This window comes from Phyllostomus hastatus, unplaced genomic scaffold (genome assembly GCF_019186645.2).
Source record: "Phyllostomus hastatus isolate PE091 unplaced genomic scaffold, TTU_PhHast_1.1 phas_contig_1021, whole genome shotgun sequence".
Lineage (NCBI taxonomy): Eukaryota > Metazoa > Chordata > Mammalia > Chiroptera > Phyllostomidae > Phyllostomus > Phyllostomus hastatus.
In genome coordinates, this window is record NW_025333505.1 from 615,647 (window position 1) to 627,931 (window position 12,285).

At 56.9% G+C, this 12,285-nt stretch overlaps 1 protein-coding gene across 15 annotated transcripts in view; it reads left to right on the forward strand.

The window, feature by feature from the left end:
* Window positions 1–10,029, forward strand: part of EZH2 (enhancer of zeste 2 polycomb repressive complex 2 subunit) — a 72,055-nt gene extending 62,026 nt beyond the window's left edge. For 7 of the 15 annotated variants that reach the window (XM_045833698.1, XM_045833706.1, XM_045833682.1 and 4 more), the window contains 12 exons: window positions 447–538; window positions 1,888–2,128; window positions 2,685–2,854; window positions 3,221–3,315; window positions 4,359–4,399; window positions 4,728–4,853; window positions 5,338–5,516; window positions 7,420–7,515; window positions 7,932–8,013; window positions 8,768–8,848; window positions 8,932–9,016; window positions 9,710–10,029. In XM_045833698.1, coding sequence (XP_045689654.1) covers window positions 447–538; window positions 1,888–2,128; window positions 2,685–2,854; window positions 3,221–3,315; window positions 4,359–4,399; window positions 4,728–4,853; window positions 5,338–5,516; window positions 7,420–7,515; window positions 7,932–8,013; window positions 8,768–8,848; window positions 8,932–9,016; window positions 9,710–9,770 — 1,349 coding nt within the window. In that variant the 3' untranslated portion in view covers window positions 9,771–10,029. Of the gene's footprint in view, window positions 1–446; window positions 539–1,050; window positions 1,133–1,887; window positions 2,129–2,684; window positions 2,855–3,220; window positions 3,316–4,358; window positions 4,400–4,727; window positions 4,854–5,337; window positions 5,517–7,419; window positions 7,516–7,931; window positions 8,014–8,767; window positions 8,849–8,931; window positions 9,017–9,709 lie in introns of all 15 variants that reach the window. The other 8 variants (XM_045833639.1, XM_045833649.1, XM_045833631.1 and 5 more) reach the window with 3 other exon arrangements.
* The last annotated feature ends 2,256 nt before the right edge of the window (window positions 10,030–12,285 follow it).

The window sequence follows — 12,285 nt, forward strand, 5'->3', positions numbered from 1 at the left end:
TCCCCACTTGACAGATTGATGACCTTTAGAAGTTAAAAAATTGTAGATGTCAGAATTCTTTTGGTAAAAAATAGGAAATCTGGTTTCATTGTAGAGGACATATCAATTGTTTCTATGGCGATATTAATGACTCAAATGAATGTTTATGGTGAGAATTTAGCGTTTACATGCGTCAATTATACTTGCAAGGAGAAGAACCAACCACTAGTCATTCCAGAATGCAGTGTTTGAGCCCTGGCTCGGTCGGGGGCAGGAGCGTGGGTGCTCCGTGGGAGTCGCTGGGGGCGCGCAGGGAGGGTCACTGGGAGCCGGAAGGGAGGTTCTGCGGTGTGAACCACAGAGTAGCAAGACTGGGATGTAATCATTAACTTTTTCCATTGAAACTGGGGAAGATGAAGAAGTAAATAGTGTAGAAAATATCCAAATATGACTACCTTTATTTGCAGCTTTCCATGCAACACCCAACACTTACAAGCGGAAGAACACAGAAACAGCTCTGGACAACAAGCCCTGTGGGCCCCAGTGTTACCAGCACCTGGTAAGCCTGAGTGCCGCGCGGGCCGGAGGGCGCTGGAGGAGGACTCTGACCCTGGGGAGGCGCGCACGTCCCCGTAAGCTCTGTGGCTCCCGCGCGCTTCTCCTGGCCACAGGGGAGGCAGGGGGTCCGACCTGGGTCGTGTCTCCGACGAACTGCACACGCACACTCCAGTCCTACGCTGGTCTCGATTAGTCTGTGTGTGTCTGTGCTACTCTCTTCAGCAACAGTTCCAGGTTTTAGGATCCAGGGCTTAGAGTACACCTCCCACGAAGTTCAGGAGCGTGTGCAGCACAGGTAGCCACCTCACCACCAGACCCACGTCCGGTCTGAGCCTCTCTCAGAGCCGGGGCCTTTCTGGGAGCTTCAGGCCCCTGTGGTTTAAGCCGTGTTTCAGGGCCCACAGGTAGAGAAAGGGTAAAGGCTTAGGAAAACAAGAGGTAGAAAAGTAGTTTTTTAAAAAAATTTTTTATGGCTACTATCTTATTTTTACCATTTCCCCTTTTTGAACCAAGCCACTCCTACCTAGGAACTAAGTGGGTATATATTGCCTGTTGGATTTTGGACAGAAGATTCATTGAATGGCACCTACAGAAGGTATCCTATTTTTAAGCAATTTGGTTTTTGTAGAATGAAGTATAGAACTGTTGGCTGCTCTCAGACTTCTCCCTTCACTAAACACGGGTTCTCGAGCACTGCTGCGTAGTTTTATGTGGCTCATCTGAAGCGTCTCTCTGGGTCTTCTGTGATCCGTGCTCCTGCCGGTCTTCCACACTTCTGAGACGGGGCGCCACCCTTCGCAGTGCAGAATGTCTCCCCTGTGCCCAGCCTTGTCCTCAGGCTCCCGCCGTGTCTTCCCGGGGCCACGCGCCCCTCGCAGGAGGGACGGGGTCTCGTGGCAGGGCAGGCCGCGGCCGCGTTGGGCATGCTCCTGCGCTTTGCGTCCCTGTGCCCTGCAAGGCGGCCGCAGCGCATGCGCTTAGAAACCCCAGGACGGGGGTGTTTGCCGCCAGGTGCACAATAAGTATGTGATTCTCACCAAGATTCACTTTTTATTAAAGGGACTGTATGTTACGTAAAGCATATTTTATTTTTTGACGTACTAATCAGTGTATTTCACAAATACACTGATGTCACACCACTCTAGCAATATATAGAACGAGAGCCCGTCTGAGGTTTCCCAACTGTCCGAGGAGATGGAAAGGAAACAAGCGTGCGTAGATATGCAACCAATTAATTGTAGAACGTGGATATCGTGTTGAATTTCTTGACTAACTTGCTTGTGCAGGTTTTTTTCCCTCATGAAGATGAGCTGTAGAACTTGACCTTGAGGCCTCCATGTTTCACTCTAGGAGGGAGCAAAGGAGTTCGCCGCCGCCCTCACCGCCGAGCGGATCAAGACGCCACCGAAGCGCCCGGGCGGCCGCAGACGGGGGCGGCTTCCCAACAACAGCAGCAGGCCCAGCACCCCCACCATCAATGTGCTGGAGTCCAAGGACACGGACAGCGACCGGGAAGCTGGGGCCGAGACTGGCGGCGAGAATAACGATAAGGAGGAGGAGGAGAAGAAAGACGAGACCTCCAGCTCCTCTGGTGAGGCCCGCCCGCTCGGCCGGGGGGAGCACTTCCCCTGGGGGCTCAGTCCTCAGGAGGGCGGGACTTCTGTCCGTGCGCAGAGTGTGCTCCAGGAGGGCTGGGGCTGAGTGCTCGCAGCCCTTCCCGCCCCGGCCCGCTGCACTATGTGGCCCGCCGCAGTGTGTGCCGACTGGGTGGTTGGGGTTCGGAGCTGCCATTTCTGTCCAGTGTGTCATCCTCTCCGCTGTTCTCAGTCAGGGCCCGTGAGGTGCAGGCCACTCAGGTTAGTGTCCTTGCGGTCCTGTGGGTCGTGCCGGTCCTCCTCCTGACCGGAGTCAGGTGCCCGTCTGCCCTGCGGCTTAACCACAAACACCAGTAGGGCAGCCCGTTCGCCTTCCTTGCGGAGGGGGCCCAGGCGCACAGGTCCCGTACGACGGCCTGGTGACACTCGGCAGCCTCCGCTCGTGCTCAGACACGATTCACCGCCTGCTTCCTGCCTGGGCGGGCGCGAGCGTCCTGCGTGTGCCCTGCTGTCCTGGGGCCGCTTCTGACTGGGGCCTCCCTTGGCTTGCAGAAGCGAATTCTCGGTGTCAGACCCCGATAAAGATGAAGCCGAACAGCGAGCCCCCGGAGAACGTGGAGTGGAGCGGGGCTGAGGCCTCCATGTTCCGGGTCCTCATCGGCACCTACTACGACAACTTCTGTGCCATCGCCAGGCTGATCGGGACCAAAACGTGCAGGCAGGTGAGCAGGTCTGAAGAGCCTCAGGGCTGGGGAGCACGTGCAGCCGTTGTCCGAATGCGAGGGCGTCTCTCAGTTATCGTTACCTTCTGCTCGCTCCTGGGAAGGAGTTTTGTCCGTGTACTGAGGGTGAACTGGTTTCAGCCTTTAGCTGTTTCAGGCTGGGTGACAATCGACCTAAAGAGCCAGTAAGGATCTAGATTCAGCCTTGGGACCCTTGACCATAATGTCATCGAAGCTGCCCGAGGGTGGGGACAGCATCGGCTCCGCTGTCCCCAGCACCCACGCAGTATCACGGCAGAGACCGTGTTCCTGGTGGGGACCAGTGTAAGGCTGTGAGTCTGCTCACCCTGATGGGCCTCTCGCCAGGTGTATGAGTTCCGGGTCAAGGAGTCCAGTATCATCGCTCCGGCTCCTGCCGAGGATGTCGACACGCCTCCGAGGAAGAAGAAGAGGAAACACCGGTAAGTCTGCCTGCGGCCGTGCTGAGATGCCACCAGGACGCCGTGGGCCAGGCATGACCAAGGGCAGTGGCTGGCCGCCTCCACCTTGTCTGTAATAAAAGGAACCTAAAGTGCCTTAAAAACAGGTGGAGCTTGCACGGCAGTGCGGGTGTGCACTTCGGTCAGAGCACAGCAGCGTGTGCAGGCCTGGTTTAAGAGCCAGAAGAAGCAAGCTCACTCTGCTGTGTTTAGTCGAGAAAAACCTAGTATCTTCTGCAGCTAAGGCTACACAAACAATCAATGTGTTCTGAGTGTTTTCCTGAGCATGAATCTTGGAGTGGTGACGAGAGCTCTGAGCTGGTTTGTGTTTGAGGAGCGGGAATCTCCCGGGTGTGTGGCGGTGCACTGGTCACCGTGGTGGACGGGCTCAGGCCGTGGGTGTGTCCCCTGCCCCGAAGCCTGTGGCCATGTGTGGGGAGGCGGCTCGATTGTGGGTGCAGAGCGAGCAGACAGTGGCTGGACTGCCGGCTTTCATCCCCGCTGCCCCCCGGCTCCTCAGAGAGAAGCAGAGGTGGGTGCTGGGTCGGGGAGCGTCCAGACTGCCCTTTGAAACTCCTGCGTGCTGTCCCACCTCAGTGGTTTGGGGCTGGAAGAACTTAGCTGTCTCTCCGACAGGCGTTAGGCTTTGGTAGTAACCTCCAAGTTTTTTGGTTGCACTATCTGACCACGTAGCCCAGTGGGTTGATTGAAGAAGTGCCAGTGTTACCGCCTCAGCACGAACCCAGTAGGTGGACTGCCCTGCACGGGAAGGCCTGGCCGCCCCAGTCCTGACGGCCTGCTTACGAAGGGCTTCTCGGCGCACAGCGGGGCCTGGTGGTCACGCGGCTTCCCGGTCACTGCCACCTGGCACACGCAAACTGGGGACCGAGTGCCCCTTTGGTCAGTCACTCGGACGGAAGGCGCTGCCCTCTTGATGGCACAGACGGACCCGTTTCAGGAGCTCCTGTGCGCCGGCCACGCTCCCTCGCTTCCTGGGGAAGACCGTTTGCTTCTTTGTCTTGCAGGTTGTGGGCTGCCCACTGCAGGAAGATACAGCTGAAAAAAGGTCGGTGCCTTTCCACTGCACCCCAGGGACCTAAGATGCCTGTCGTGTTCAGAATAGTGACGGGGTTAGAGTTGAGGGTCCTCTGATGCATGGAGGACGTCTGTAGGTTCTGTTGCCAGCCAGTCCTCCGGTGGTTAAAGGTGCAGCACCCTGGGGACCTGAGACGTGGGGACAGTGCCCTAGTTCCTTCAGGCCATCGTCGTGTGGACAGGAGTGGGCGTCGGGCAGGGAAACCTGCCGCCCTGCGGGGACGCGGGAGGGGTGTGTGCTCGCTCGTGCGTGCCCCCTCCCCCTGCCGACTGACCCGCACGCTGTTGTCTTGATGCAGACGGCTCCTCGAACCACGTTTACAACTACCAGCCCTGTGACCATCCGCGGCAGCCTTGCGACAGTTCGTGCCCTTGCGTGATAGCACAGAATTTTTGTGAAAAGTTTTGTCAGTGTAGTTCAGAGTGTAAGTATCTGTTGCTTTAATGCAGTTGCATGAGGACTGAAATAGTAAGCAAAGTCGACGCGGCATGGCAGCTCCTGCTGGTTTTCCTTGGGGAGACCCAGAGTGCGGGGCCCAGAGCCCCCAGCGCCCGTGTCCAGCCAGTGTCCTGGCTGATGTGTCATGTGGACAGGTTAGGCAAAACGGGGCTAAAGGAGCTGTTTTTTCTTTGGTGGTTTAAGTTAAACCGTAGTAGCGCTGGCCCAGAATGTAAGGGAGTCTAGGAGTAGCTGTCCCAGTACCTTGTGGGCCCTGGGAGCCGTCCGAGTCGAGGGTCCAGTGCTCAGCACAGAGGAGCTCGTCGTCGGGGTGGGGACTCTCTCCTGAACGAAGCCACACGGAAGCTTGGGCACGCAGGGCGTTTCTCCTCAGGTGCAGTGGGACGGGGAGGCTGCTGGGAGGGCTCCACGCCGTCACGTGGCAGTAACCGCGGAGATGGTCTCTGCAGGTCAGAACCGCTTCCCCGGCTGCCGCTGCAAGGCGCAGTGCAACACCAAGCAGTGCCCCTGCTACCTGGCCGTGCGGGAGTGCGACCCCGACCTGTGTCTGACCTGCGGAGCTGCTGACCACTGGGACAGCAAGAACGTGTCCTGCAAGAACTGCAGCATCCAGCGGGGCTCCAAGAAGGTAGGGCCTGGGGCGGGGCCTCCAGGTGGCAGCCCGTGCTCTGTAGGGTAGAAGGGACCAGGACCAGCTTTCTCTGTTTGGAGTAAGAGATGTTCTTTTTTCCTAGTTCAGTAGATGATTTGAAACCCTTTTTTCAAGATTTTCCTTATGCATTTTATACAGAGGAGAAGGGAGGGGAGAAAGGGAGAGAAACATCAGTGTGTGGCTGCCTCCCATGTGCCCCCCCACCAGCGATCTGACCTGGCCTGCAACCCAGGCATGTGTCTCAACCGGGAAGCGAACTGGCAACCCCCTGGTTCACGGGCTGGCACTCAGTCCACTGAGCCACACCAGCCAAGGCTGAATTTTTTAGTTAATGGAAGCAGTCATTTACTTAGTCTCCTTAATGCAAATGTGTTCCTGTCAGAATCTAGAGATTTTTATATAGTAGCCAAGTTTCCTTTTTGTGCAGAGCAAGAGGTGCAGTTTCCCCCAGTAGTCTTTGCAGGCACTGTTCCTTTAATCGCCTTGGAAACATCACAGCCGGGATCACAGGACTGGGGGCTGCACGCAGGTGCTTTGTAATTGCAGGGACCACATGCAGTGTCTTACTTTTTTAGGGTGGATGGTGCATTTCTCCAATTAATAACTCTTATAATAGCTGGCATTTACTACTTACCATGTAGCTGGCCTGGGGTAAGTGCTGTGTGTTCACTCGTCAGTCCTCGTAGCTCCCCGAGGCAGTGTCCTCAGCAGCCCGTGTTCCAGGTTGGGGAATCCAGAGTCAGTGGACCTGGCAGGAGCCCCAGGCCCTGCCGTTCCCTCCACCTCGGGTCCCGGCTGCCCGCGATGCGGCGAAGCGCACACCGTGCAGCTAGACGCCCTGCCCCTTCCACCAGGAGGTCTGGTTCTGGCAGTGCCTTGATTTTTGGCTCTGATGTTTCCAAGTGTTTGGACAGCTTTTCCTGGGTGGTTAACATCCATCGAGGTCCTTCTGTCACAGTGATGCACGGCATACCCATGAGCCCTGACACCCCATCATTTCTCCCCCACCCCACACTCACCTTGTGGGGCCAGCTCTGCTCAGAAAGGGGGCAACGCTATTCGCTATTCGCAGTGGCACTACTTGGCACTCGGAAGACAGCTGTAGATACTTTCTTACCAACTGGGTTTCATTTGCTTCACAGCTTCACAATGTTACTGAGCTAATTCAGTTTCTGATCAGGAAGTTGTTCGGGAAAGTCCCCTGACGGGAGTGGGACTGGATTAGAGTAGGAACAGAGTGGGAGCCCGGGTGATCAGGGGCCTTTCTAAAAGACACAAGAAGTTTAGTGGGACTGCGTCATAATGAACCTGGTGCAAAGTGAGGGGTTCATTCCTGATGCACCCTGACTGGAACTGGCCGTGTTCGTCATCTTGGCGTCTGCTGGGCCGGCGAGATGAGACAGCACCTCCTGGCAGTCCTCCAGGCTGTCTCTGAGGAGCTGCAGTGCAGGAACAGCTGAGCTCGGCTTCCGTGGCACTAACGCAGCCAAGGGCCCGAATGGGAAGTGGAGGAGCTGGTGAGAGGAAGTGAGGGGCGGTGTGGAGACGGCAGATTTGGCGTCCTCGTGTGAAATCCACACTGGAGGTGCATCATTAAGGGGGTCAAGGGCGGCCCTCGCAGGTGCCCTGTTGGATGGCCAGCAGAGGGCCCGGTGCCACCATGGTTTTGGGGGCCGGTAAAGCTTATATTCCGCTTATTCACAAACACCCAAAGTGGTGTCCTCGCGGTGTGTCACCCCTTGGATGGAAGGGGGCGACCTGGTGGCTTCCTGCCCCCGACTTGAGAAGGGGCCTGAGGAGTCACACTCGCCCCGTGGTCTCCCGTGCAGGCAGGCCGCCGGGCCCTGCTCTGACTAAACGGCTGTGCTCCACTCTCTAGCATCTCCTGCTGGCGCCGTCCGACGTGGCAGGCTGGGGCATCTTCATCAAAGACCCTGTCCAGAAGAACGAGTTCATCTCCGAGTACTGCGGGGAGGTAAGGCCCAAGTGTGCAGCCGCTTCGTCGTGGGTCCCTGGGCTGTTTGAGTCCTGGTCACGCAGCTTTCTCTGGGGACAAGGGGGGGGCAGGAGGTTTGCTCGGGAAGAGTCTGTCCTACTTAAACCCCCGGCCTCAATTCAAGGACCCAGCAGTGAGGGTCGTTTACCTTAGGCCGCTCAGTTGCGGTCCCTGAAACGGCACTGTCCGCATTTTCCAGTGGGTAGAAAAGGGTAGAGGAGGTGTTCGCCCAGCACTCTCTCCAAGTCTGCTCCCTTTGATGGGGAAGTGCGTCCGGGTCGAAGTCCCCGGCGTCCGCACGGCAGACGGAGCTCAGCAGGGCCAGCTCTGCCGAAGAGTGTGTGCCCGTGTCCCCGCCTGGTTCGCTCCCTAACCCGGCGCCGTCTCGTCCTCAGATAATTTCCCAGGACGAGGCCGACAGGAGAGGCAAGGTGTACGACAAGTACATGTGCAGCTTTCTCTTCAACCTGAACAACGGTATGTTTCCGAGTCGGGCCCGCGTGGCCCTGGGAGCCCTCCTCCCCGGCAGAGGCATATGCGTGGGCTGTTGCCGTCGCTTGCAGGGAGGAACCCCTTTGTGGCAGAGCGGTTCTGGGTCAGGGGACGCGGCCCCTCTCTGAGCCCCAGGAGATGCTGGGGCTCCCACTGCTGCGTCCTGACGGCTGGGGTCTCGAGCCAGCCGGGCGCACGTCCTCCAGTGCCTGCCTCTCACCCCGGGGGCGCTGTGTTCCGGAGCCTCTCCGGCATTTCCGGCGTTCCTGGAGGACACGCAGCAGGGGCTGAAGGGTGCTGTTTTTCCCAAGCGGTGGCGTCCCTGGGCGTGGGGGTGATCCGCAATGAGAGCAGGTGGCGCGCACCCACAGTGTTTCACTGACCCTGGGCTGAAACGAGGGTGGGGTTTTCTGTGAACAGGTTCCACAAACAGGATAAAGATTGACTTTTTACTTAAAATGCTTATTTTCTTAATGTGAAGAATTTAAGTCAGATTCCATTTTTTTGCAATATTTTGCTTACTAATACATATTTACAGTTAGGTAACAGTATTTGAGAGACAGTTGTCCTGAATTAGCAATTTTACCTAGAGCAGCATTTTCTTACAAATGTCATTTCATACTGCGTGATTTACTTGCTATTGAAGGCAAACCCCAAGTATTTCCAGAATCGTAGTACCTTAGTGTTTACTGAGCTGAAGCTGCAATTGTTTACTGCATTGTGCTCATTTTTTCCTTAGATTTTGTGGTGGACGCAACCCGCAAGGGTAACAAAATCCGTTTTGCAAATCATTCAGTCAATCCAAATTGCTATGCAAAAGGTAGGTGCTTCTGGACTCAAGATTCCTGTAGTGACCCCGTAAAATCTGTCCCGGCGCGCTGACCCCAGCCTGTCTCCTTGCAGTGATGATGGTGAACGGTGACCACAGGATAGGGATCTTTGCGAAGAGAGCCATCCAGACTGGAGAAGAGCTGTTTTTTGATTACAGGTTGGTAACAGAGCAGGCTCTGGTGTAACCTGGGGGCTCTCCCTCCTGGACTGGGAGCTGGGGGCAGAGGCTGTCTTTTTGCGTTTCACTGGGCCTGGTGGTGTTGGAGGGACTGATTTTGGGTCATTCTTGGCCTCGGCAGGAGTTGGAGGATATCGTTTCTGTTATACAAGCACTGGTTCTTTTAAAAACAAACAAAAAGCACGCAGGAAGCCCCGGTTTTCACCCTGCTGCAGGCTGTGGGGCCAGACGTGCTCCCGGGAGGGCGTGCTGGGCGCGTCTGTGACGTTTCAGTGCAGGCAGACTCGGGGTCTCCCGGCAGCTCCAGAAGCTGAGGACACGGGGCCCGTGGTGCGTCATAGCGTTAGGCACCAGGCTGGCCATTTACGGTCAGGCCGAGGGTCAGGCTGACAAGCTGCCTACCACTTACTTGAAGGCAGTCAGATGCCAGTCTGGGTAAACCCCGTGGCTGAGCCCATGTCCCACTCATGCGGCCCATCCAGAAGCTCCGTGTTGGCGTTCTGAGTTGTTCCTGAACTGGGGCCCAGGTGTTGGCACTTTGAAAGCACAATCTAAAGCAGGTGTGACAGTGCCGGGGACACACTGGGTGTTTGTGCCTGTCTCTGGTGAGTGGGTGGCTGGGCTTGCGCTCACCTGGACGGGCTGCGGCCATGCCTGTCTCCTGCCTTCCAGATACAGCCAGGCTGACGCGCTGAAGTACGTGGGCATCGAGCGCGAGATGGAGATCCCTTGACGTCTGCTACCTCCCCTCCTCTTCTGGGACGGCTGCCTTTAGCTTCAGGACCCTCGAGTACTGCGGGCAATGCAGAGAGGAAAATGCAGTGTGAAATCCTGAGTTTGCAAAGTACTGTAAGAATAATTTATAGTAATGAGTTTAAAAATCAACTTTTTATTGCCTTCTCACCAGCTGCAAAGTGTTTTGTACCAGTGAATTTTTGCAATGACGCAGTGTGGTACATTTTTGAACTTTGAATAAAGAATACTTGAAGTTCTGCTTGGGGTTGGCTGGCATCCATCGCGAGCCTCAGCTGCTGTTAGAAAAGGCCTGTGACCGAACTCGCACAGTAAACACCTTTGGTTTTGCTTATTAGCATTAATTTGCTTATCACAACATCATATGTTCAACACGGGGTGTTGGCAAAAGTAGGTTTATAGTCGTGGTGTTGGCAAAAGTAGATTTATAGTCGTGAGTCACGAAACAGTTGTTTATTCTTGTATTATTTGTACCTCAACTTTTAAACCTACTTTTGCCTACCGCTGTATACACGTGTGTAATACACACATGTGCTACATGTGCTACTGTGTATTTTGCCTAGTTACACTTATTAATAACTGAGGGAGTGACACTGTCTGCACCCTGAGACCGGGGTTGGGGTGGGAGGTCAGCCAAGAGGCCTGGACGGTCAGTTCCCCAGGTGCCTCCGCCTCCAGCCCGACGGCGGCCCTGGCCTTGGGGCGCTCCAAGTTCTTCAGTCTGGACACTGCGGGGGTGGGGGTGTCCCTTACCTACCTACAGAAGGTGGTGTCCACAGGCAAACCAGTTCTCGAGCTTCCTGAAGGGGGTTTAAAAAAACAAACAAAAAAACCTCCCTCGGCCACCGGGACACACTGACCTGGGCACCTCTGGAGATGGAGACGGCCGCAGTCAGTCTGCGTGTGCCTGCTTTCTGCTCTATGACGCGATGGCGCTTAAGGCTTCGGTGCCCACCGTGCAGGCGCTGGCAAGGCTGTGGCTAGTGTCGCGCCGGTGCACCAGCCCTAGCACTGCGAGTCCCACATGAAGCTGCCCCCGCGGCCGGCAGCAGACACAGCTGTCTCACACGCCAGTCTCGGCCACGCTCCGTTTTACAGCCCCGTCTCCCTCCCTCCCAGGTGCACTGTGCACGGCCACGCGGAGAGGTGCTGATGGAGAGCTGTCACTGTTCACACGCAACAAGCTCTCTGTGCCCTGGCTGGACACGCGCCTCTTCCTGACGCACTCGCTACAGGACACACACACACACTCTGTCCTGTGGGATCCTGGGCGTCTTCATGATAGCTGGTCACTGTGGACTTTCCTTTTAGACTGGCCTTTATGTGGGGGGGGCCAGGGTGGGGAGGAGGGGCTCAGAGCAAGACGTAAGGTAGTCAAATACCCAATTACCGAAGGCAAAACGTGGACCCCAAAAAGCTGGTTAACAAGTTTGCTCTCCCCTCCTTCCCACGCCCGTCCCCCGCCACGATCACCGCACACCAGGGGTCTTCCGCGCTTTTCATCTCACGGCACACAGACACTCGTCACTGGAACTCCGTGGCTCTCCAGGAAATACACTTTCTGCCGGTGTGACCTGAAAAAAGAAGTCACTTTGAGTCACTCACACCTGACAGCCATTTTCCAGTTTGACGGCCTAAGGGAAGGGGGGGCAGTGCCCCGGGGAGCAGTCAGGTGTTTCCGAGCTCCAGCGGCGCGCTGGCGGGACCCGCCGCCGCGTGCCGTCTGCCTCCCTGCCGGTGAGCGCGGCACTGGGAGGGCGTGGCACCGCCCCGGGGGCCGTGGCAGAGCTCAGACGTGTTGTTGTCTGACTGACCGCAGGGGCTGCCCGCTGACCAGCCTCTGCAGTGTGAAACGACACTGTTCTGCTTGGCCCCTCTTTTCAACCGGTATTTTGTCATGTTTTCCAGTATCAACCATCATCTACCCAGAAACTGCTGCTTAATCGTTTCTCAATATTGCCCCGGTGCACGCGGCCTCCAGCCTCCCGTGCACCTGCTCAGGGACCCGGAGCCCGGGTGTCCGTCTGCTGCCCCGCGAGTCAGGTCGCAGCACGCAGACGTGCGGACAGGTGGGCGAGGAAGGGCCCTGGGCCCCTGCTGCAGACGCCCGCGAGGCTGCAGTCGTCCGGGCGGGTCGGCTCGTGCAGACACTCCCGCCTCCACCAAGTGTGTTCGGTGTCAGTCCACTCACCCCTGTGATTAATCACCGCCTGGTCGGCCACCGGGCGGCCAGGGAGAGCTGCGGTGGCCGCTGCGAGACGAGGAGAAGGCGAGTCTTCGGAAGCAGGTTCAGCTCCCGTGCACGTCCCCACCTGCTCGTGGTGGAGTCCTGAGTTTTTTCTGGAAACCAGAGACCGGTGTTCAGCAGCGAGGCCGGGCATCGTTGAGTGGCTGACCCGTCAGTGAAAGTGCTGCAAACCCCAGGTGCTGCTGCGTGTCCCTGTGTCAGCTGTTCCCCTGCTGGTTCCTGGGCCAGCGTCTCCCTGTCCTGTGTC